The sequence below is a fragment of the Galeopterus variegatus genome, unplaced genomic scaffold, assembly GCF_000696425.1.
Source record: "Galeopterus variegatus unplaced genomic scaffold, G_variegatus-3.0.2 Scaffold558, whole genome shotgun sequence".
Classification (NCBI taxonomy): domain Eukaryota; kingdom Metazoa; phylum Chordata; class Mammalia; order Dermoptera; family Cynocephalidae; genus Galeopterus; species Galeopterus variegatus.
The window spans coordinates 832,729-857,360 of NW_007726669.1; the positions used below are offsets into that span (position 1 = coordinate 832,729).

Genomic DNA, 24,632 nt, shown 5'->3' on the forward strand with positions numbered 1-24,632 from the left:
CGCAGTGCAGGGGCGGCCGGATGCCTGGCGAGGGGCGGCCTGCGGCAGGGCGGAGCGCGCTTTCCAGGAGGAGGGACTTGGTCTCGGGTGAACCCGGTGACTGGTCTCCCGCACGGGGCCGTTACCGCGCGGGCACCTGCTCGACTTAGCCCGTGTCTCACCGGTAATCCCACTTCTGGGCATTGGAAATCACTTTATTATTATTATTATATTTGGGACCGACATACTTTTGCCACATTCAGACTATATTCAGGTCTTGTTAATGATCTTATGCGTGTGATACTGAATAACAGGGACAGATGTGAGCTGAAAGAATCAAATGTGTTTTTCATCTAAGAAAAGCCTGGTTGCTCTTGCTCATCCATTGTGTTTAGTAGACGCCCCGAAGTAACAGAATAGAAACTTGGGAAAACTTGACTTCCTTGTTAGATCGTGTAATGTGAGGGGCTGGTTAGAATAGTGGTAAAGGACCTGTTTCTTTCACATGGCCAACCAAATACATTGAAAGACCTAACTGTTCTTGGAAAGAGTTGTTTTTGAAGACAGTGCATCTGATTTGGTGATATGGAGAAGTTATTTCCAGGTTTTCCTGGTAATTCTGTGATAAACAGGAACACAAATTGGAAGTTTTACAGGTCAATATAGTATAGGTTTTGGTTTGTGATTCTTGCTTTACCCATCATGCTGTCTGTGCCTTATAATTCTTTGTGGTGTGATTTCTTTTTTTAAAAAAAATAAATAAAACACTATTAGTAAGCTATCTGAAAAATCAAGTAAATTCATTCCAATGTTTTTTTTTTTTTTTTTTCCTGAAGTAAAAAGCAAACAAACAAAAAAATGCATCTTCTTTCAAAGGTTTAATAATAGCTGCCATTTATTCAGGACCTCCCATGTGCCAAGCAACGTGTTAGGAACTTTATATTCATCTTCTCTTATTAAGCAGTCCTACTAGCTGCTTCATCCTGGGAATAGAGATGGGGAGACTGAAGTCAAAGACTCTGTGTTTAACATCTCTTTTGAGTGCCAGGCACCTCCATCTCAACATGTCCAAAATAGAACACGTCTCCTTCTCCCCCATGTCTTGCCCCACCCCTGCCACACTCCCACTGCCAGAAAGTTCAAGTGTAAAACCTCATGCACAACCGTTGTTACTGTCCTCTCTCAGGGAACGGTATCACCATTCATCCAGTTTTCGGCAGGAACCTGGGAGTCAACCTGCCTCCTCCCTACTTGTCCCCTATAAATCTGTCACCAAAAATCTTATCCTACATATTTCCTTCCCATTTTCTTCATCCCCATCGCTGCCACCCATCCATTTTATCATTTTCCTGCCGGTTATATTGTCGGAGCCTCCTAACTGGCCTGTGTCTCTGGTCTGGCCCTTCTGCCCACTCACCATCTGTTTTCACATTGCAGCCTGAGTGAATGATTTTTTTTCTAATATGCAAATATGATTATTATATTGCTCTCTTGGTTAAAATTCTTCAGAGACAGCCCGTTAATTACCCTGAGGATAAAATCTAGCAACCTGAATTTGGCTTACAATGGCTTCACATAAGGCCTTGTCTACCTTACTAGCCTATTATAGTCTTTCAGTTCCTTGAATTGAACACAATCTCTTTTGCTCTTAAATGTGTGATTCTCTCTGCCTTGATCATTCTTTTCCTCCTCTTTGCCTAGCCAACTTCCATTCATCCTTCAGGCTTCATCATTTCCCTAAATCGCCTGGATATTTCTGCTGCAGGTCAACATAGCTCTTTTTGTAAGACTCACCACCCTTCATTTGTTGAGGTTTATGGTTGCCTCTGCATGGAGCATTCTTAATGGCAGGGACCTTGAGAGATTTATTCAGGATTATAACATCTGACTCAGAGTTGGTGCTCGGTGTCTACCTGTTGGATAGTATAGGGGAGGAGAAACTTTTTTTCTCCACCCACTTAAGTTCAGTGCCTGGGGCCCTGCAAATTAAACTGACAAAAGACAGGTGTGCAGTAGAAAAAATTTGTTACAGATACATAAATGTAAAGAAGGGGGTTATATACCATTTTAACAAAGAGCAATAAATTATGGAGAAGCAACCAGACAAAGGAAAGGGGGAGGAGATTCTAGGGTAAATTGTAGGAAGATAAATATATGGGAGAAATTAACAGAAGAAAGAGGTTATTTAGTAAGGTTTGTTATGCAGACTCAAGTTGCTCCCTTCCCCATTAATGAATTGTCCTCTTACTGGTACTGCAGAGGAAGACGACATTTAAAAATGGAAATTTGGGGCCGGCCCTGTGGCTCACTCGGGAGAGTGCGGTGCTGGGAGCGCAGCCTTGCTGGGAGCGCCGAGGCCGCGGGTTCGGATCCTATATAGGGATGGCTGGTGCGTTCACTGGCTGCGCGCGGTGCGGGTGACACCACACCAAGGGTTGCAATCCCCTTACCGGTCACACAAAAAAACCCAAAAACAAATAAAAATGGAAATTTGTACCTTTACATTGGGAAATTTATGCCACACATTTATACAAAAAGGGAAGGGCAAAGAGCAAATGGCTTTCAGCTCAAAACAGTCCTTGAGCCAAAGTGGCATATTTTGGGGTGGCATACTCTGATCTCCTTAATAAGGAATGAATTGCTTTTGTCCTTTTGTTACTGGACCAGGTTCTTTGACTCCAAGTGTAATAGAAATTAACACAGGGCCCAAGCACAAGGGAGACAGTGTGGAAGGAAGAGTCCTTTGGCTCGCTCCCTATGGAGGAGGTCAGGAAGAATCTTAAAGGGGATTAGGTAGAAAAGGGGTGACCTCTGAGGTGGGGATTTCTTGCACACTTGGAGGTCATGCTTTTTCAGGAATTGCATGTCTCATTAGTATGTTAAATCTCTACCTTGGGCATGATTTTTAGTATTATAATGAAGGAAAAAGTCAGTGAAAGGTCAGCACCAGAGTCCTTTTTGGCACAGGCCTGTTTGGTCTGGTTCTTGTAGCTGGGTCTTCTCCTTTGGGTAAACGTCTTCCTCCCTCATTACTGCAAGATACTGTTTAGAAGGTATATGGATTAGCCCTTCTCTTACCTGGGTATGGGTTGGATTCCTGTGCTTGGGAAACTATTTGTCTCAGCCCTTTGCAGTCAGGGGTGAGGCCCCCTCAGTCCAGTCCCTATTCTGTCTCAGTATCATGGTGACTAGAGCTGCTTTGAATGAATGCTTTTTTTTGAAAGTAATATTAATTCTCAGGTGTTTCTGTTTTTGATTGTAGTTTGGGAGAGCCCATGGTGACTGCATGAGTGGAGACCAGCTGTGTGGGTGCCCGAGCATGGATGACTACATAGTCCTGAGAGTGATCGGGGAGGGCTCCTTCGGCAGAGCCCTTTTGGTTCAGCAGGAAAGCAGTAATCAGATGTTTGCCATGAAAGAAATAAGGCTTCCCAAGGTCACTGCCAAAGAAATGAACTCATGTTGAAAGTGTACATGCAATACGTATAAGAGAATAAGTTATTGAGGTTTAACATGGAATTTCTCCTTCATGCAAAAGGTGTAATTGGTTTATTCATTAGCTTTACAAGGCCTTGATATATTATATGTGGTTCTTAAGATATTGTAATTAATAAAGGGAGATATATAACCAAGTTTAGGTGGTGATTCCTGTTTATTTTGTCTCAATGAGGAATTGGTAACAATTTCCAGTTTTGTATACCTAATGGTGAGGGAAATCTTTGCCAAAAGCAACTCAAGTGCAATATTAATGAAAAAGGAACATAAAAATACAATGAACAACAAAGACCTAATACGATTACCTTTGGAATCAGGGAACCTACACTGTGGATTAGTTTATAGGTTTTATTTCCCTGTAGACTATTTGTTACTATGTGTCATATTTGTCCTATGAAAGAATCCATGCCATAGAGACTGCTTAAAAATATTTTGATCAATTTAATAAAGTTCTCAGAATGCTAGATATTTTTTTCCCACTGAATTCTTGACCTCAGTCAGTGTTTCTTAAACTTGAGGGGGCATCATAATCATCTGGTGGGCTTGTTAAAACACAGATTGCTGTGCCTGAACCCTAACTTTCTGATGGAGTAGGTCTAGGTGCTATGAATTGCATGTTTTAATAGTTCCCAGTTGGTGCTGATGCTGTTGGTCTGAGAACCTTTGTGCTAGTACATAATCAGTGGTAGTTTCTTAATTGTAAGGTAAGATTTCATCCTTATAGACTAAGTTAGGGATAAACAGTTCGGGAAACTTACTTTGCATATCATCTTTGTCCATACTTGATGTAGTAATACACTAGCATGTTTTTTTTTTTTTATTTGGGCCAGTGGATTGATAAAGTGATGTAGACAGTCAAAATATGGTGACATACTGGCTCTCTAAGTCAGGTGATGCTTAGACTGATACTAAACTCTTTATATTCTATACGTGTAAGGAATGAAAAAAACATAAAAATACAAGGGAGAGGTCGACTAAAGCATGCAAAATACTGCCATAGTTGAAAAATCACCACATATTTTCTCTTGGAGTTTGATAAACCTAACCTGGATAAAGTGCAGAGCTATAAAACTTCATCCAGCATTGAAGTATCATACAAGTTATGCTATATCATTGTAAAGCTCTCTATTTTAATATGCAGTATTAAATTTACTCTTATTTAACATTTTTTTCTAGTCTTTCTCTGATACACAGAATTCTAGGAAAGAGGCTATTCTGTTAGCCAAAATGAAACACCCCAATATTGTTGCCTTTAAAGAATCATTTGAAGGTAAATATTCATTCTCCCAAATATGTGCATTTCTGAATTGATTTATAGCCGCTATGGCTTTCCTAAAGGTTCTTATATTTGTTTTAGCTGACGGACATCTATATATTGTGATGGAATACTGTGATGGAGGGGATCTAATGCAAAAGATTAAACAGCAAAAAGGAAAGTTGTTTCCTGAGGATATGGTAAGAGATTGACTTATATAGTTTCCCTGAGAGTTAGAAGCAACTTTTCTCATAAACTTTGTGTGTGTTAAAATAAAAGCATTGGTATCTGTGATTACCTGACACACTAGTTAGAAATGACTGATTTCTGTATTAGTGTTATTGTTTAGTGTCCTTAGGATATGGCTGCCTGAAATGTTTTTAGGAAGTAAAATTGATATAGGCTATAAAATATTCAGGAATAAATCTTCCATGTTTAGAAGAATTTCAAAATTGTATTACTCATCATATTTTTTGTACAACATATTTAAAATCTTGATTTTTATTGTACTAAAAGTTTAGAAGGCATATAGATTTTATTTTGTGTTGCTAGATTATCATAAGAATGAAGCCTGCCATTTCTGTTTCTTGGGGGTACCTATTCTCAATCTTTTCCCTTCTAAAGTTTGGCATATTCCCTTAAGCTAGGACTTCCTGCCTTTTTAGTGAAAATTGCATACTAAATATTTTTTGTGATGAATTGGCTAGGGAAAATATTTAAACTGCTTCAATGAATATATTGAAAATATTTTAACTGCTTTAGTTTGATTTAGGTTATAGCGTGTGATAGAAGTATATAAATAGATATAAATAAGTATTCTTCACTTAGAAGTTATGTTATGGGCCGGCCCGGTGGCGCACTGGATAGTGCGCTGCTTGGGAAGTGCGGCGGCGCTCCCGCCCGAGGGTTCAGATCCCACATACGGACCGGTTCCCGCTCACTGGCTGAGCGAGGCGCGGGAGCAACACCGAGGGTTGCGATCCCGTTGCCGGTCCCCGGTCCGGTACAGGGGCAACACTGAGGGTTGCGATCCGTTGCCGGACACGGAAAAAAAAAAAAGAAAAAAAAAAAAAAAAAAAAAGAAGTTATGTTATTAAAAATATGGATTCCATTAGAAGGAGGTCAAATTTGGCTTCAAGTGGATAAATAACCATAGCAAAAATGCAAAAGAATCAATCTGAACTTTAGTTATAGGTCCCCAAGCCACCTGGAAATTCTGGCTATTATTGACTAGGGATTTATAAGTGGGAAATGCTGACTTCAAAGAATTGTTTTCAGTATAATGAAATACTTTAATGTTACTATATGCATATTCTGAAAAAGTAAACATACATTTAACATAATGATTACACTAGAAAAGCTGTAGCATATTCATTGCTTAGTGGTGAACTACCTTTGAATATGTATTTAAGAAATACTTTTGTTTGGTTGAATACAAGGAAAATATAGTGGAAGTTTTGTTAAAGTAAATTGCTATTTGGATCATACATAAGATAATGGAACACAGGAATCACAGCTTTTCTGAATTTCTCCAGGTAACACAGAATTTTAGTTGAACTATGTAATTTTCAGTTCTGTGCTCACATTATGTAAAACCCTGGTCAACTAAGGCCTAGAGATGTTTCTCTGGAATGTTGGGTTAACATGAACCAGTTATTGCATTCTTGAAGATTTTGCATACTTTTTTCCTTACAGATACTTACTTGGTTTACACAAATGTGCCTTGGAGTTAATCACATTCACAAGAAACGTGTGCTACACAGAGATATCAAGTCTAAGGTATGTGGAATACATTTTGGGGCCTTAAAAAAAACCCCAAAACTGTCTCATTCAGTCTTTTTTTCTGTTATTCCATTTCCTTTTGGGACATTTTTATTTAGTTTAGAAATATTTGTCAGACTAATGTTTGTTTATTTATTCATTCATTCATTTATTCAATTTTAAAAATTTAAAAAAATTTCTCCCAGCTTTATTAAGATATAATTGACAAATAAAAATTGTATGTATATATAGTTTACATGATGTTTTGATATACTCTCAGGTATACATTGTGAAATGATTAAATCAAGCTAATTAGCATACTCATCACTTCATATACTTATTTTTTTTGCGGTGAGAGCATTTAAGATCTACTCAAATGTTTTAAGATTTAAAATATTTGAAAAGATTTAAAACATTTAAGATCTAGTTTTTAAGTATGCCATACAGTATTATTAACTATACTCACCATGCTGTACAGTAGATCTTCAGAACTTATTCATCCTGTCTAACTGAAACTTTGTGCCCTTTGTCCTCATATTTATACTAATCAAATAGGGTACTACCTGAGAAAAAGTCATTGGAATCTCTTTACTGGTATATGTGAACGTATTCCAAGTTCTCTTAGTGACTGCTTACTAAGTCCATATGTTCTCAAATGGAAACTGTTGACATTTGGGCCTGTCACATGGAATCACCCTGACACAGGATCCCAGTTAGTCGATCAAGTCTGCTCATACAACCTGAAAGTTGCTTGTTAGATTTTGAAGCAGTCATCCTGAACTCCCAGGCAGGCTGTAGCTGTCAAGAGGGGATACTGGAGTTTTGTGTTCCACTTAGGGACTCAGCTTTCAGCATTTATACCCATCATCTCCGTCATCAGCAGGCTTTGAAAGACAGCTTCTCTGGAGACCTCTGCCTTATGTTTGAATGATGGACGACATAATCTGAGCTCTTCTTTTTTAATACAGAATATCTTCCTCACCCAAAATGGAAAAGTAAAATTGGGAGATTTTGGATCTGCCCGTCTTCTCTCCAAGTATGTATCTCTATTCTGTAATAGTGACAGTAATCAAAACATCCATTTTTAGGAATGCTTTGTAATCATCCTTTGCCTTTTTATGGTTTTAGTCCCATGGCATTTGCTTGTACATATGTGGGAACACCTTATTATGTGCCTCCAGAAATTTGGGAAAACCTGCCTTATAATAATAAAAGGTAAGTGTATTATTTGGTGCAAGGGTACAAGGATGACCATTTGGTGACAGGTATCGTAGCCTGCAAACAATGCTAGAATCTGGTGCCACTTTAAAACAGATATGTGGAGCATGTTGGTTTTTAAAAAATATATCTGAATGCAGTGTGGAATCTATATTCCCAGGCTTCTAGATGAAAGTCATAGTTTCCCAACTGTTTTAATCAGAGCTGAGAGCAGCTAGTTGTAAATGCTGAAAGAAAGGCTAGTCGTTTCTTGGGACCATATGAATTATATCACTGGTTCCCAAACTTCGCTGTTCCTGCTTTTAAAAATACCAAAGCCCAGATTGCACCTATACCAGTTAAATCAGAGTGTCAGGGGGTGGGAAGGAGGCATCAGTAATTTTTCAAGATGACCAGGTGATTCCAATGTGTAGCAACATTTGGGAACCACTAGATTGTGTCACTGAGTGAACATTGCGGAGCTAGATAATAAGCACTTGCATGATAGGTTAATTGATTGCAGGAAGTTAGTATGAAGACTTGATGATTTAAAATGTACTTTTTTAAATGAATATAAGTTATATGTACCCATTGCTGGGGTGGGTGGGTGGGAAGGGTTGGAAATAGAGAAATGTATAAGAAAGGAAATAGAAATTACTCACTTTTCACAACTACTAATAACATTTTGCTGAGTTTTTTTTCCCACGGTTCACTTTTCCCCCTAAAACTAGTTGATATATTCTATATAGAATTTGTTATTCTGACTTTTTTACTTTATCATATTTCCCCACATATTTATACACTTCATAAATATTGTGATGACTGCATATATTTTACTATATTAACATAATTTTTATATATAAATATATCACTGTTTTGTATCATATTCTTGGCATGGATTCTTAGAAGTAGGAACACCTAAAGGCTTTTGTTACTTCCTGCCAAGTTGTTTTCTGAAAGAGTATGACAATCTATGAGGGGTCTTCAAAAAGCTTGTGGAAAGATTCATATTATCTTTTTTTTTTTTTTTTCTGTCTTTTTTCGTGTCCGGCAACGGACCACAACCCTCAGTGTCACGCCCGTACCGGACCAGCAACGGGATCGCAACCCTCGGTGCTGTGCCCGCCCCTCGCTCAGCCAGTGAGCGGGAACCGGTCTCATATTATCTTTTAATTCCATTTTTTCCCACGAAGTTTTTGAAGTGCCCTTGTATATTAAATAGTTCCTTTAAGAGTAGAATTGACTGAATCAGGGGAAAAAACAGCTCAAAAGGGACTTATTAGGACAATTGGGGAAATTTGAGTGTGGACTAAATATGGGATAATATTATTGAATTAAGGTTAAATTACTTGGACGTGATAATGGTATTGTGTTTAGGAGAGTGTGTTCTTGCTCTTAGAAGACACATGCTGGCATGTTTAGGGCTGAAGTGTTTGATATCTGCCAGCTTTTCCCGAGAGGTTCAGATATATACAGAAGAGAGAGCGAGCCTGCAAATATGGTAGATGTTAATGACTGGGGAACCTAGGCAAGCATGTGGGCATTTGCAACTTTTCTGTAGGTTTGAAATTTTAACAAATTAAAAGTTGAGGGAAACAGTTGATAAAAACCATCAGTTAAAATAAAAAGCACATCAGCTAGAAAAAGTCTGGAGGAGAACAACTAGCTGATTAGAATGATGGAGGAAACGAGACGCTGAGGCATGAAGAAGGTAGGGTATAGGGCCAACTCCAAAACTCTTCTGATTTTGAAGAGAGATTTTGTGGAAGAATGAGTAGTCTTGTTCTCTTTGTTTTGGAACATGGAGCTAACGCTGGGAGTGGAGAAAGTTCCCAGAAGACACATTTTGACTTGTGATAAGCAAGAACGCTGTCGTTGAGAGCCATCCAGCAGGGGAGCAGACTGTGCTCGAGGTACAGAGCTGTCCATCAGGAGATGCAGTCCAGGGCCCGGTGCTGTGCCCTGAGTGGAAGCCGTGCTCAGTGTCTTCCTTCAACTATGACAATCTGAGTCGGCAAATATTCCCTCTTGCTGCTGAGTTCCCAAATGCTACTGAAGTGATATCTGAACCACTCTGAGTTGAGGGAATGAAGGATGTGGAGGGGTGGAGGACGGGAGGAGAGAGTTTCACTGTGAACATTACTCCTAGTAATTACCACGTGTTAGACCAAAATTACCATAACAATTTTATTTTAATGCCTCGGAATTACTTGTGATATCTATTCTGATTAAAGGTAGGATAATTTTTCATTTTTTGTTTTAGAATGTTCATATACTTTCACATAACTCATAACCCACGTGTTATTACATGGCTTCTTTATGCTTCCAGTGACATCTGGTCCTTGGGATGCATTCTGTATGAACTCTGTGTCCTTAAGCATCCAGTAAGTATGGCACGCAAAACGGAAAGGACAGCTGTCATATCGGGCCAAACTCCAGCTGACAGTTCGCTTCCCTAGGATGAATTCATTATGAAAGTTTTCATATTTTCCATCTTTGCCTTGAGCCACTTCTGTAGCATATACTAATAAGAAATTCCCATTATTTAGTTTCTGCTGATCTATACCTGGCCTCTCTTTCTTTCCTCCCTCCCTCCTTCCGTATCTTCCTCCTTCCCTCTCTCCCTTCTCTTGCTATTCTTAATTTTTTTACTTTGGTAAAATATAAATAACTTAAAATTTGTCATTTTAACCATTTTTAATTGAACATTCCTAATATTGTGTAACCAACACTACTGTCCATTTGCAAAGGTTTTCCATCACCCCAAACAGAAACTCTGTACCTTTTATCCCCCATTCCCTCCCACCCTGGTCATCTTTAGTTCACTTTCTGTCTCTCTGAATTTACATATTCTAGATATTTCACGTAAGTGGAATCATACAGTATTTGCCCTTTTGTGTCTGGCTTCTTTCACTTACATACTGTTTTCAGGGTTCATCTATGTTACATCCTGTGTCAGAACTTCATTCCTTTTTAAGGATGAATAATATTCTTTTTTAAAAAAAAATTTTTTATTGAATCGTAATTATACATATTTTGGGGGTTCAACATTGACTTATGTTGATCAAATCAATATTACTATCATATATATTGTTACAAATCATACTTATTCTTTATGCCCCTTGTCCAATCTCTCCCTATCCCCCTCTCCCTCCCCTCTCCCACCACTGATAACCCTAGATTTCTTCTCTCCTTCTGAAAGAGTAATGGTTACTCTGTTGATTTGTTGCCTAGATGATCTGTCCAATGCTGAGAGGTGTGTTCAGATCCCCCAATATTATCGTAGAGCAGATGTTTCTTTTGTCACTCCGGAATGGGCTTTGTGGAGAGAGACATCTTCTTCTTTTCTTTGGTCTCTTCTGGTGACTATCCTCGTGTCAGTGTACTCCAGTGGCTGGTGGACCATCTGTGTGGTGGTTGTGGGGTCTAGCCACTTTTGCAGCAGCTGTGGTTATTGTGGTGGTTGTGTTGGGCCACCCACATGGACGTGATGTTTTTGGTATGCTTCTTGGTGCTGGTGGTGTGCTTGGTTGTGTGGAGGGGTCCGGTTGCCGCTCCATTCCTCAGGTCCCTGGGCAGGACCCGAGACTGGATGAATAATCTATTGTGTGTATAGACCATGTTCTGTTTATTCATCTGCTGATGATCACCTGGAGTGCTTCCAGCTTTTGGCTATTGTGAATAATGCTGCTGTGAACTTGGGTATACAAGTATCTGTTAGAGTCCCTATTTCCAGTTTTGGGGATGCATATCTGGGAGTAGAATTGCTGGGTCATATGTTACGGTATGTTCAGCTTTTTGAGGAACCAACAAACTGCTTTCCAGAGTGGCTGCACCATTTTTATACTCATCTTCTTACAGTTAGATTTCACTTATCACGTGAGTTTTCTCTCTAACTGAAATATCATGAGAAAACAGACTTTGCCCTATTATGTATTTTTTCAAGATATTTAAAGAAATAAACTAACAAAAAAGAGGTTAAATAACTTGTCTTTCATGTTAAGTAATAATTTATCACATAGATAAACAATCATAGTGCTGATCTCCATTAGGTCTTAGCTTTGCATAGAAATAAATTTTGTTCTTTGGGCATGGGATTGAAACTTAGCTCTACCAGGCTTTTTTACAGATGTGCTTGACAGCACATAGAGCTCAGGAGAGTGGCTGATTGAGAAAAATTCTTCACTACCACTAGATGAAAGTAACTCAAACTGAAGGCATACAATGTTATTGAGAGATCATCTTCTTTGAATATAAACAGCTTATAATGGTTGCTGCACAGTTAGAACAACTTGGGGAATCTTTTAAAATGCTGATGCCTAGGCCCACACCAGACTAATGAAATTAAAATCTCTGAAGATATCCTGGGCCTTAGCATTTTTAAAACAGGTGACTCTGATGTGCAGCCCAAGTTGAGAACCACTACTGTATACAAGTAAAATTATTTTTAAAATTCAAACATCTTGTTTATGATTATATTCTTTATTTATCTGATTTTATCTTTTTCATAAACTTACATATACATGTTCTTCTTTTTCCTAGCAAGTATAAGTATTAAGGACTACAGTGCCCTGAATATTTGGCACACAATCTGTTGTCCCTCGTCTGCTTTAAGGCAGACATTGTTCTCAAACCTTTAGGAAATGTAGAATCTGGGTATAATGGTTCAAAAGCCTGAGGCAAAGCAGATTCAATCTTATTTATTATTACCTGAATTTTTCCTTTGTTCTATGTTGATTTTTTTGTTTTCCACATCTTCACTTGTATTTTTTATTAATAGGATAAAATGTTTTCAGGGCAGAATGCTAACGTGTTCTCACATAAGCATTATTTTTTATTTATTTATTTATTTTTTGTCTTTTTGTCTTTTTCCGTGTCCGGCAACGGATCGCAACCCTCAGTGTTGCCCCCGTACCGGACCGGGGACCGGCAACGGGATCACACGGGATCACAACCCTCGGCGTTGCTCCCGTGCCTCGCTCAACCAGTGAGCGGGAACCGGTCCGTATGTGGGATCCGAACCCTCGGGCGGGAGCGCCGCCGCGCTTCCCAAGCGGCGCACTACCCGGAGCGCCACCGGGCTGGCCCTCACATAAGCATTATGAAGGCTGACATCTAATGTTAGTTTCAATATATTTATTATACATTAAAAATGGGTTTTTTTGGTTCCCAAGTTTTATTCAAGAACTCATACAAAATATTCCAGATAAATGAGTTTTAATCCTCATCTTCCTCCTCCTCTTCATCCTGGTTAATCTGGAAGTAATGTAATTCGTAACTCTCTGCTGTTAGGGACTACGTGCAACCAATCACATAGATATTCTTCTTCAAATATTTTTTGGTGAGATATTTCAAATACCTTTCGGAAAAAGGCACCTCAGAAGTCACAGTGATCTTGCTCTTGCTCCTTTGATTCCCAGCTTTTCCATTCACTTTGATTCTCTCTTGGAGAAACTGCTCAAAATTGGCAGCATCTGTGATTCCATGTTCTATAGGGTGGGTGCAGTCAAGGGTGAACTTCAATACTTCTTTTTTTTGCCCCCCTTGGCCACAAGCTTTTTCACAGGCGCCATGGCGGCTGCGGAGGCAGAAAGAAAGATTAAAAACGTTTTAAATGTTATGCGAGGATCTCATTTTATATCCTACCCTGTTATTTGTCAAACTTTAATAGCTCCTTTAATGACTTGAATGGTAAGATGGATTTTGCAGTAGAAGTTTAAAACCGGAAAAGTCTGAAGCACGTGTTGCTATGGAGCATGCCTAGGGGAGGAGTGGAGCAGAGGAAAATTACAGTTGTTATAAGCCTGTGTCATTTGACTTTTTAAAAAGGCATATGTGTGTATTGCTTTGATTTTGAAAACATATTAAAAATGTGTATCTGCAAAAACTCTGATTATAATAAAGTACCCAAAGCAGGCATTGATGAAAGACTCTCTAGATGAAGAAGTTTTTTACTCTCTGTTTGCCTTTCTTCTGAACCACCATAAGGTTATAGAATAGTATATCAAAGATACCTCTGGAAACTAAAATGACCAGACAGCAGATACATTTATAGAATTAAAATAATTTATATGAATTCAGTTCAGCTGGTATTTTCTTTCCCTGTATCTGCTTTTAAAGTTCAATTTTTACTTTTCAGTTTCAGGCAAATAGTTGGAAGAATCTTATCCTCAAAATTTGTCAGGGGTCCATCAGCCCACTGCCATCTCATTATTCCTATGAACTTCAGTGTTTAATCAAGCAGATGTTCAAAAGGAATCCTTCACATCGCCCTTCAGCTACGACACTCCTCTCTAGAGGCAGCTTAGCTCGGCTTGTGCAGAAGTGCCTACCTCCTGAGGTATGGAACACGTGGGATTGACTGTGAACACTTTTAAAATGTATGGTAAAATGGTTTATCTTTTCGATACAATTACACATTATACATGCTTGTAAAAATTCAAGTAATGCATAAGTGTATTAAAAAATAAAAAGTTAAAACTTCCTTTCCCTCCTTTTCTCCCTCCCACAATGTTATTCCCCAAGTATCAGTTTGCATATCCTTCCAGATCTTTTTCTAGACATATATAAATGTCTATATTTGTCTTTCTGTCTAAATTATATATATATTTTAATGACATTTTTATTTTTCAACTTTAAATATTATTGTGCTGAAGAATATTGATGATTAAATGACATTATGGCAGTATCTAAAGAAATGTATTTCACATCTTTAAATTCTCAACTTTAAATTTCAGATCATCACGGAATATGGTGAACAAATATTAGAAGAAATCAAAAAATCTAAGCATAATTCACCAAGAAAAAAGGGTAAGAATTTTGGAAAGCTTATTTTTTCTTAACAGCTATTTTAAAAATATGGTATAACAGAAAAGAAAAATAATAATTTTCAAGTTTTTAGAAGTGATTATCAAGAGATAATCCTCAAACAAAATTTTCTTTTTGTTTTTTCAGACATAATTCTGTACTAAATCTTATGCATTTAGTTTTCCAGGGTTCAAAAAAGAAAAAAAGCCTAGTTTGGATATTTTGTTTTATTATTAGTATCATGTTTACTCTGGCTTGTTATGGGTCAGGTAGAAGGCTTTTGTGGGCTGGCCTAGGAATCTAACCATGAAAAAGGAACACTAATCTTATAGAAAAATGTATTCCTCAAGTTTCTGAAGAACCATCGTGAAAACGAAGTTTTTAAAATAGAGCCTTTTCTACTGTAAACCACAACTTTGGGTGGTAGTGATATGTCAATGACATGTAGGTTCATTGCTTGTAACAATTGTCATCACTGTGGTATGGCAGAATGTTGGTAGTAGAGAAAGTGGGGGCGGGTTATGTAGAAATCAATGTACTTTCCACTCAGTTGTTCTGTGAGCCTAAAACTGCTCTAAAATGTAAAGCTTATTAATAAAAAACCCCAAACAAAAACAAGAGCCTTTTCAAAAGTTGGAAACCATTCACATAAAGAAGCTACATAAAATTTTCATACATCTGTAGTCTATCCTGACTATACCAAATTTAATCTATTGTCTCTTTGGAAGTTGTCATCTCTGAATTTTTTCAAAGCTGTTTTTAGGGCTGGCCTGGTGGCACACTCGGTAGAGTGCAGCTTTTGGGAGCGCAGCGGCGCTCCCGCTGAGGGTTCGGATCCCATATAGAGACCGGTCTGCTCACTGGTTGAGCGCGGTGCGGGCTCGACACCGAGGGTGGCGATCCTGTTGCCGGTCACGAAAAAAGACAAAAAGAAAAAAAAAAAAAAAGCTATTTTTATTCCTTTTCTTTTGTCACCAATGACTTGCTTCTGAAAAATCCAACACAGATAGTGGATATGAACAGAATAAGGGAGAAGAGTTAAGAAGTTGGAAGTAGAAGATCATCACGTTGCAAACCTCCATTGTTCGGTGCTCTTCATTTTAGTGTTATACTCCTGTACTACAAAAGAAACATTTTGAAAACTGTATTGTTTTGTTAAAGTTAACTTCTAAGTGCTGTTTTGTGGAGGATGTAAACCCTTCAGTCTTATAGTTAATCTTTTTCTCCATTACATAAGAGGTAGCTAGGTACCTTTGTTTCATCAGTTTGCTGTGGTGTTAATTTTACTTTAGGTATTATTTTGTAGCTTTCTTCCCATCTCAGGGTAGTGGTAAATTCATTTTAAAACGCTGGGCAAGAAAACACAGGCTAAGAAAAGTTTCAAGGTAGTTTGGAAAAGTGTAGTTTTACAGTTTCTAAAAGAAGAGGAATACGTAGTCAGAGAAATACCACCGTATGGGGACCGTGTGTTTGCTGGCATCTCCATTTAGCCTGTACAAGTGAGACCAGAATGATGAAATGGAACATGAGTGCAGGGATCGTGTCTGACTTACTCTTGTATTCTCAGTGTCTGTCATTGTAGATGTTCAATAGCAATTTTTTAAAATGTTGAATGAAAAAGGGACATGAACTGTAGGGCTGTGCCAGAGGATAATGAGGCAGGAGCTATCCCTGCCAAAGGGATCAGTTGCCAGAAACCCCCAGACTCCTGCTCGTTTCTTGGGAGGGAATAAGCAGCTCACTTCTTGTTAGGGATGCCTATTCCACTGGCTACGAGGAGCTGCCAGGAAAAGCACAGACTCCACTAACTAGGATAATAACCTTCAAGTATATATTACCTCTTAGTGCCTAAATGGGTTGGCATAAGTGAAAAGAGATGTCTTTTAACTTTCAGATACTAATATTAGGAATAAAGCAGCAGAAAAAGCCTCTATTACAGCTGAGGTGTGTTACTAGGCTATTAAAGCTTGATATCCCTATTCGGGCTAATCCTTTGTTTCTTTTTGACCAGTAAGGGGATCGCAACCCTCCCCAGTGAGCGCACCGGCCATCCCTATGTAGGATCCAAACCCGCGGCCTTGGCGCTACCAGTGCCACACTCTCCCGAGTGAGCCACAGGGCCAGTCCCGGGCTAATCCTTTAGCTTTTTGACTTTAAAAACCTCATTTGTCTCTCAAGCTTTATGCACATCACATTGAGAACTTAATAATGCTAGCCTTTATGTGCTTTCTTTTTCTACCTTCTCTTTTCTTTTTAAACAGACCCCAGCAGAATCAGGGTAGCTTTGAGCAATGAAGCAAGCATGGTGGTAAGTGCTTTAAAATTAAATTTATGATACATCTATCTACTGGGTATCAGCTACCCTTAGGTGCTGTGAAATATTTGGAAGACTGTCTTCCAAAAGCCCCTCCAGTGAAGTAGTTCTTCATCTTTTGGCGTGTGAAGTGATCAGTAACTGCTGCACTGCACTATCGCTGAGCCACTTGAGATCACCATTTTGTTTTTCTATTTTTAATTATTGATGACAGTGGTTTTAATACAGATGTGAGAAAACTTTATCCTGCTTTCAGTCATGAAAATCTTGTTTTAGCCTGGCTTTTTGTTTGTTTGTTATTATGGTAAAATATATATAACATAAAACTTGCCATTTCAGCCATTTTTATTTATTTATTTTTATTTATTTATTTATTGGGGTTTTTTTTGTTTTTTGTTTTGTGATCGGTAAGGGGATCGGAACCCTTGGCTTGGTGTCGTCTGCACCGCGCTCAGCCAGTGAGCGCACCAGCCATCCCTATATAGGATCCGAACCCGCGGCCTCGGCGCTCCCAGCGCCACACTTTCCAGAGTGAGCCACGGGTACGGCCCTTTTTTTGTTGTTGTTTGTTTGTTTGTTTTTAGCCATTTTTAAATGTATAATTCAGTGGCATTAATTACAATCACAACATTGTGCAACCATCACCACTATCTGTTTTCAAAACTTTTTATCACCCCAAACAGAAACTCTGTACCTATTAAACAATAACTCCCCAAGCCCGCACCCAGCCCCTGGTAACCTCTAGTCCACTCTCTGTCTCTCTGAATTTGCACATTCTAGATATTTCTCATAAGGGGAATCATACAATGTTCTTTTGTGTCTGGCTTCTTTCACTTACACAATGTTTAAGGTTCATCCATGTTGTCGCCTGTGTCAGAACTTCATTCCTTTTTACAACTGAATAACATTCAGATCATTATTTTGATCTTGACATTTTTCTGCTGAAAAAATTGTAGTGTGTCCCCATCATCCCATGAGTCATTTTTCAGCCAGGCATTCAAGGTTGTTTATCTTTTCCAGCCCTAGGCAGCTGTGATGCTCTTTTACACTCAAGCTGCAATAAAGTTGTGAACAGCAACAGCTGATCCACTTTCCAGTGTTGTCACGACCACCTTAGCAAACCTTGTATTATTGGTGATTTTTTTCTTTCAATATTTTAATTAACTTTTTAATTCAAAAAGGAAAATATGTTGTACAGATAACAAATTAGTCTATCTATTCATGGAAGTTACACTGGTAATTAAACTTGTAAATTTTTTTTTTAAATTTATTTTTGTGGCTGGCTGCTACAGGGATCTGAACCCTTGACCTTGGTGTTGTAACACTGCATTGTAACGAGCTGAGACAACTGGCCAGCCTTATGACTATCATTTTTTTTTTTTTGGCAGTTGGCCGGTGTGAGGATCTGAACCCATGACCTTGGGGTTATAAGGCTGCACTCTAACCAATTGACTTAACCAGCCTAAACTTGTAAATTTTTTGAATGAATCTTAGGTTGTAAATAAATAACAACATCCCACCATTATGTTGCTACAAATGGAATATATCCTGTCCCTGTACTTTTTTTTCTTTTATGGTAGTATCTGTTTTTTTTCCAGCTTTATTGAGGCATAATTTACATGCAATAAAATTTGCCCATTTTTAGCATACAGTTTGATGAATTTTGGTAATGGTATTTATATAGCCACATAATTACCACCACAATCACAATATAGAAGTTTCATCCCCCTAAAAAGTTTCCTCAGGCCCTTTGCAGCCAATCCCGAACTCTGCCTCAGGCAGCCACCACTGTAAATTCTAATACCACCTACAGTGGACACATCAGTAAGTGTTAGCAGAACAAAAAGGGTGCAATCTATAAACAGAATGGAGAAAAGGCCCCCAAATCAGTCAGGTAACAGAGGACTTGAGGTAAACAGTCATGAGCAGCCTGGCAAGGTAGGCAGGGAATGAAGGCAGAGCTGAGTAGTGCCCAGATGCAAGGTGTAGGCTGCTGTGGGAGCAGAGAGCAGGGATTTTCAATGGGGAGGAGAGATTGGAATCCCCTAGGGGGCTTTTAGCAACTGCTCTTTACCACTCTTCCAAGATTCTGAAGTCTTTGTGGGACGCGGGTGTGTGTGTGTGTGTGTGTGTGTGTGTGTAAAATTTTGGTTATACAGGCCACAGCCAGAAGTGCCCCAGGCTCCCAAGCCAAGGTAGCCCCCCCACCCCCACAGGGCCTCAGCCATGAGCACCGCCCCCCACATCTGCATCCAGCCTAGTGACAACCGGATTGCTGCCTGAAGCACGCCAGGCTCCCCTGCCTGAATGAGGGGGGTGCTATGGGCCTTGATCACGCGCCCCTTTCCTCCTCCTACCCTATCTCCCACACCTTTCCCCTCTCCCCCTCCCTCCCAACTGCTCTACAACATCTTAGAATGTAAAATAATAATAATAAATAAATATATTAAAAAAAATAAATCATGGCTGTAGTGAGCCACCACTGTTAAGTGGTGGAGATTTTTGTGTCCCCTAGATGTGTGGGAGGAGAAGTTTGAGAATCCCTGCAGAGAAATAAGAAAACTCACTGTGCCAGTCAAGGCCTAGGGTTTATTTATTCATTCAACAAATAACTGAGAATCTGTGTGCCTTCTCAAAATATATGCAGATTTAGTAAAGACTAGATAGTGTGTTACCATACATCATGAAATCAAGAGCTAAGATCATTTGAATTAAATGGGAACATTTTCACCTTATATAGCAACCTTATAAAATATCTCATTTTGATATTAAAGTATGAAAAGCCCAATACAGCAAACCATATTGAAATTTTTCGTTACTCTTTTCCTCAATAAAGACCTGAGAGATATCTGCCATTTTTATATATCCTCTTCATATTTGTAATAATTGATATTAATGGCTATTAACATATATGGCTATTAATATACATGTACATGTATGTATGTATATATATGGCTATTAATATACATATATGTATGTGTGGTTGTTTACATGTATATATGATGTACATGGCTATTAATATACATGTATTATGGGGTTCTATGAGTTCATGTTCTTTAATTCATTCATTTTTATTTAAAATTAAAATAGCTGAGTTTACATATTTGTTTACTTTTTTGGTGTCAGTTCAACATGATTTAATCTGTATTTTTAATCTCTTTTAAAGCAAGAGGAAGAACAAGGTCAAAAGCGTAGCCACACTGATTTAGAAAGTATTAATAAAAATTTGGTTGAAAGTGCATTGAGAACAGTAAACAGAGAAGAAAAAGGTAAGTTACTCGAATTCTAATCATTGCTTAGGTGGGTAGTGGGGGAATATAGAAGGAATACCAATTTTCATATTACTAGGTCTTGGGATCATAAGTGAGTGTACAGGTATATGTTTGCTTATTTAATGTTACAGGAATATTTTCTTTACCCACAAGAGAGAATAGTATTAATCAGTAAGAGCCATTAAGCAAAGTAGTATTTGTTATACTATCCACCATAAAAAGCATGGCATACATACAGTATGTATATAAGTCTTTTAGGGGCTTCATTCTTGTATGTTGTGTAATATGTATACATATATACATATACATACAATTTTTAAAAATTCAGTCACGTTAATGATTTGTTTTACCTTTTCATTTTAGGTTTTTTTTTTTTCCATTTCTTTTGATGCTTAGACTTGAAAGAACATTGTTGCTAGATCTGCATTTGAGAGAAAAGAAATACTTCCATATTGTTGTTAGAAAGTATATGTGTGGATATAGATGAAAAATAAAATAATATGCTTAGCGTTCCTTTTTAACACTTTAAAATCAGGTAATAAATCAGTTCATCCAAGGAAAGCCAGTTCACCAAGTCCTCACAGGCAACAGTGGGAGAAAAATGTACCCAGTACAGCTCTTTCAGTTCTGGAAAATGCGTCCATACTCACTTCCAGTCTAACAGCAGAGGACGATAGAGGTTTGTGGTCATATTGAACAATGTTATTTTATCATAGAACATTTTCTATGTGCTAGAAGCTTTTTTTTTTTTAAATGTCACTGGATGAATGATATTTGGCATCACACATCCGAACACTGCTCCTACGGGTGAGTGAAGTCGATTTTAGTTGAGAGTCAAATATAATTAATTTTGCTTGAAATGTAATTCGAAAGATAGATGTTGATAATCTTTTTTTATTTGGCACTAATTTTTATCTTTTCTAGGTGGTTCTGTAATAAAGTACAGAGAAAATAATACCCGTAAGCAGTGGCTCAAAGAGACCCCTGACACCCTGTTGAACATCCTTAACAATGCTGACCTCAGCCTGGCGTTTCAAACATACACAATATATAGACCAGGTAATTTGTGTCTATTACATAACTGTGCAAATGCTCTGATTTTTTAAAAACTGAGGTTAATTATACATAACGAAATTTACCATCTTAACCATTTTTATCAGGGATATTAAGATCATTCACATTTTTGTGCAGCTGTCACCACCATCCATTTCCAGAACTTTTCTCCACTTTCAAAACTGAGACTCTAGGGCCGGCCCGGTGGCGCACTGCTATAGTGCGCCACTTGGGAAGCGCGGCGGTGCTCCCGCTGAGGGTTCGGATCCCAGATACAGACCGGCCGCTCACTGGCTGAGCGAGGGGCGGGAGCAACACCGAGGGTTGCGATCCCGTGGCCGGTCCCGGTCCGGAGAAGGGAAATAACTTTCCCAAGGTTATATATAGCATTGGAGAGGAGCAAAATGGGGATGCAAACCTAAGTTTCTTGACTTGAATCCAGTGAGATTTTTCTTCTGCCTCTGTCCCCTGTAATCTTGGGGGCCCTTGTGCATCAAAAACAAAAAACTGAGACTCTGTACCCATTAAATAATAACTCCCCATTCCCCACTCCCAGAAAACCTTTGATTTTAAAGTTATAAAATAATTCTTAACATTGAATTTTTATGTGTTTTTTAATCTTTTCTAGCTAGTCTTATTACAATTAAAATTTTCCATAGAGCTACATTACTTCTGTTTGTTCATTTGTTTGCTTATTCTAATAATTATGCTACTGCTTTCTTTGAAGAGTAGCCCATTTTACCATTCAAATATGCCATTGCTTTAGTGACAACTCCAAGATTTCTTTTACTGTATACTTGAATTCTGTAATATTGAATAGAATTTAAAAAGGATAAACAATTAGGATTTGATTTTTTAATTTTTTTCTACAGACATTTTCACTAAAATTGTATATAATAACCTTTTATAATACTATCCTTAGGAATCTAGGCCTTAAGGGTGTGCATGTGTGTATAATTTTGATAATTCAGTTACTAAACCACCTTGTTAGGTTAAGGTCTAAGTTAAATTATACCAAGTAGAGCATATAATGGTATGGCAAATCTTGACTGTATTTGTTGTAACAGATTTAGTTGTATTTGTTTATTTGGTATGTATTTATTTGATACACTGCAGTGCTATGTGGCATGTGCATTCTGATAGTGCTGTGCACCGAATATAATGGGAGCCCTGAGCAGAGGTCGATACATGGCAAGAAGATGTTAAGGAAGGTTAATGGTTGTGAATTTCAATTTAGCAATTATAAGTCCTGGATTTTGTTTTTGGTCCATTGATGAAGTCCTTGTCATTTTAGGAAAGTCACTGTTTTAAAAATACAGCTGACCTGTGAACAAAGCGAGGGTTAAGAGCGCTGACCCCCTACAGGGTAGAAAATCCCCCTGTAACTTTTGACTCCTAGCCTACTGTTGATGGGTAGCCTTACTGATAACATAAACAGTCAATTAACAAATATTTTGTAGGTTAGGGATGGCTGGTTAGCTCAGTTGGTTAGAGCCTGGTATTATAACACCAAAGTCAGGGGTTCAGATCCCCATACTGGCCAGCAACCAAAAGAAAAAGAAAAAAAAAAAGAGGAAGAACAAATATTTTGTATGTTTTATGTATTATACACTGTATTCTTACAATAAAATAAGGTAAAGGAAAGAAAATGTTATTAAGAAAATCATAAGGAAGAGAAAATACATTTAAAAAACATTTAAATGCACTGAAAAAAAAATCCACATAAAGCGGACCCACACAGTTCAAACCTGTGTTGTTCACAGTCAACTGTATATTGTAGTTCTGTTTGGAAATGATTCTTATAAAGATTTAGCCCATAGTTTTATGTGGTTTTAGTTCTATAAGCAAAAAATCTAAAAGTAATCATTATCTGGAAAATTTTTTTAAAGCGTACGTGTGGTCTTCCTTTAATTCCCTGCTTTTCTTCCCCTGCACTGTGAAAATGGGAGGGGAAAGCCCAAAGGAAAAAATAATGAACTGTAATCCAACTCCCAAAGATAAACTTTAAAATAGTTGTTATGTTTAAAGGTTTTTATTATAATTTTTTGAGTTTTTTTCTTGACGTTTTTAGATTTAATCTACATACTGATGCTTCCTAGTCCTGTTTTATGCTAAAAATCATGCTGGGTAATGTGGGGAGGTTCTACAAAAGAAATATGGAACATAACATTGGCTTCAATCAGCTAACAAGCTTTTGGAGTATTTTAGTCCAACAGGCATAAAATAAGTAAATACTGTTTAAATTGGCATACTTTCTGTTACTTTTCCACTGAAGGTTCAGAAAGGTTCTTGAAAGGTCCCTTGTCTGAAGAAACAGAAGCATCAGACAATGTCGATGGAGGTCAAGATTCTGTCCTTTTGGATCCAGAGAGACTTGAACCTGGGCTGGATGAGGAGGACACGTACGTTGAGATATACCTACAAAGCTTTAGTTGGTGTGTGTGTGTGTGGGTGTGTGCATGTGTGATTTAAATTAGACCATAATAATTTCAGGTTTAGTAGGAGCTTCTTTTACTACTTTTCATCATAAATGAATATTTGTATCTTGATCATTTGTCTGGAATAGGTAATGTGTACCTATTATATAATTCCTGGCTGAGCCCTATGTATATAATCTTTCAGCTTGGGCTTGTTATATTTTAATATACTAGATTTTACATTGAAACAAGTTTTAGAAACAGTGAAAGAAGTAATCTTTTAGAAGAATTAACAATTTTTTTTCTGTTTAATTGCCTTATGGAACTCATTTTTCAAAAACTTAAATATTCTTATGCTGGTATTCTGCTTTGAATCCATCAACAAATACTTACTGTTCCCCTAATATAGAGACTTAATGCCCAAATTGCTTTTTTACAGAGACTTTGAGGAAGAAGATGACAACCCCGATTGGGTGTCAGAACTGAGGAAGCGAGCTGGGTGGCAAGGCACGCGTGATGGATAATGCCCGAGGAAATGTTCCTGAGTCACATTGAGGAGATGTTTCAAATGAGGAATTCATGTCAGAATAATAATTAGTGTGCACATATATATTTTCCTTTGGAAACAGAATGAAGAGGAGGAAACAATATTTAAAGTTGCTCCTGATTAGTATCGCAGCGTTTAAAAAATCTAGAACTCCTGTGGGTTTTTGTACACAAGGGAGAAGATATAACAGAATGGGAATGAGCTTTGGGCTTTGTGGTCCAGTAGGACAGACATGGATGCTAGTTCTACTAGTAACTGCTTGTGTGATTGTGGGAAATTACTTAACCTCTTTGAGCCCCCAGTTTCCTCAACTATAAAATAAAGATAATAATTCCTACCTCATAGGGATGCTGACCAGAAACCATTACAGCGTTGTTATGATTTGTGTTTATTACCATGTAACTCTCTTTACATTTCGTAAGTTTGAGGATCTAAATATATTTAATTATAACATAATGTGTGTAATTTTTCAATAAGACCTAGTTCTGGGTAGTTTGAAGGTCATTTTCAATGACTGTCCTTAAATACATTCCCT

At 37.9% G+C, this 24,632-nt stretch overlaps 1 protein-coding gene and 1 pseudogene across 1 annotated transcript in view; one reads left to right on the forward strand and one right to left on the reverse strand.

Moving 5' to 3' along the window:
* NEK3 (NIMA-related kinase 3) overlaps nt 1–24,553 on the forward strand; it is a 25,044-nt gene extending 491 nt beyond the window's left edge. Inside the window, exons 2-16 of the mRNA XM_008570020.1 lie at nt 3,242–3,415; nt 4,651–4,744; nt 4,832–4,929; nt 6,425–6,508; nt 7,459–7,526; nt 7,619–7,705; nt 10,017–10,071; nt 13,827–14,027; nt 14,425–14,497; nt 16,756–16,802; nt 19,975–20,077; nt 20,616–20,759; nt 21,005–21,139; nt 23,409–23,535; nt 23,990–24,553. Of these exons, the coding sequence (XP_008568242.1) occupies nt 3,266–3,415; nt 4,651–4,744; nt 4,832–4,929; nt 6,425–6,508; nt 7,459–7,526; nt 7,619–7,705; nt 10,017–10,071; nt 13,827–14,027; nt 14,425–14,497; nt 16,756–16,802; nt 19,975–20,077; nt 20,616–20,759; nt 21,005–21,139; nt 23,409–23,535; nt 23,990–24,074 (1,551 nt within the window). The 5' untranslated portion in view covers nt 3,242–3,265 and the 3' untranslated portion in view covers nt 24,075–24,553. The remainder of the gene's footprint in view (nt 1–3,241; nt 3,416–4,650; nt 4,745–4,831; nt 4,930–6,424; nt 6,509–7,458; nt 7,527–7,618; nt 7,706–10,016; nt 10,072–13,826; nt 14,028–14,424; nt 14,498–16,755; nt 16,803–19,974; nt 20,078–20,615; nt 20,760–21,004; nt 21,140–23,408; nt 23,536–23,989) is intronic.
* On the reverse strand, nt 12,845–13,260 carry LOC103588348 (annotated as a pseudogene).
* Nucleotides 24,554–24,632: the final 79 nt, after the last annotated feature.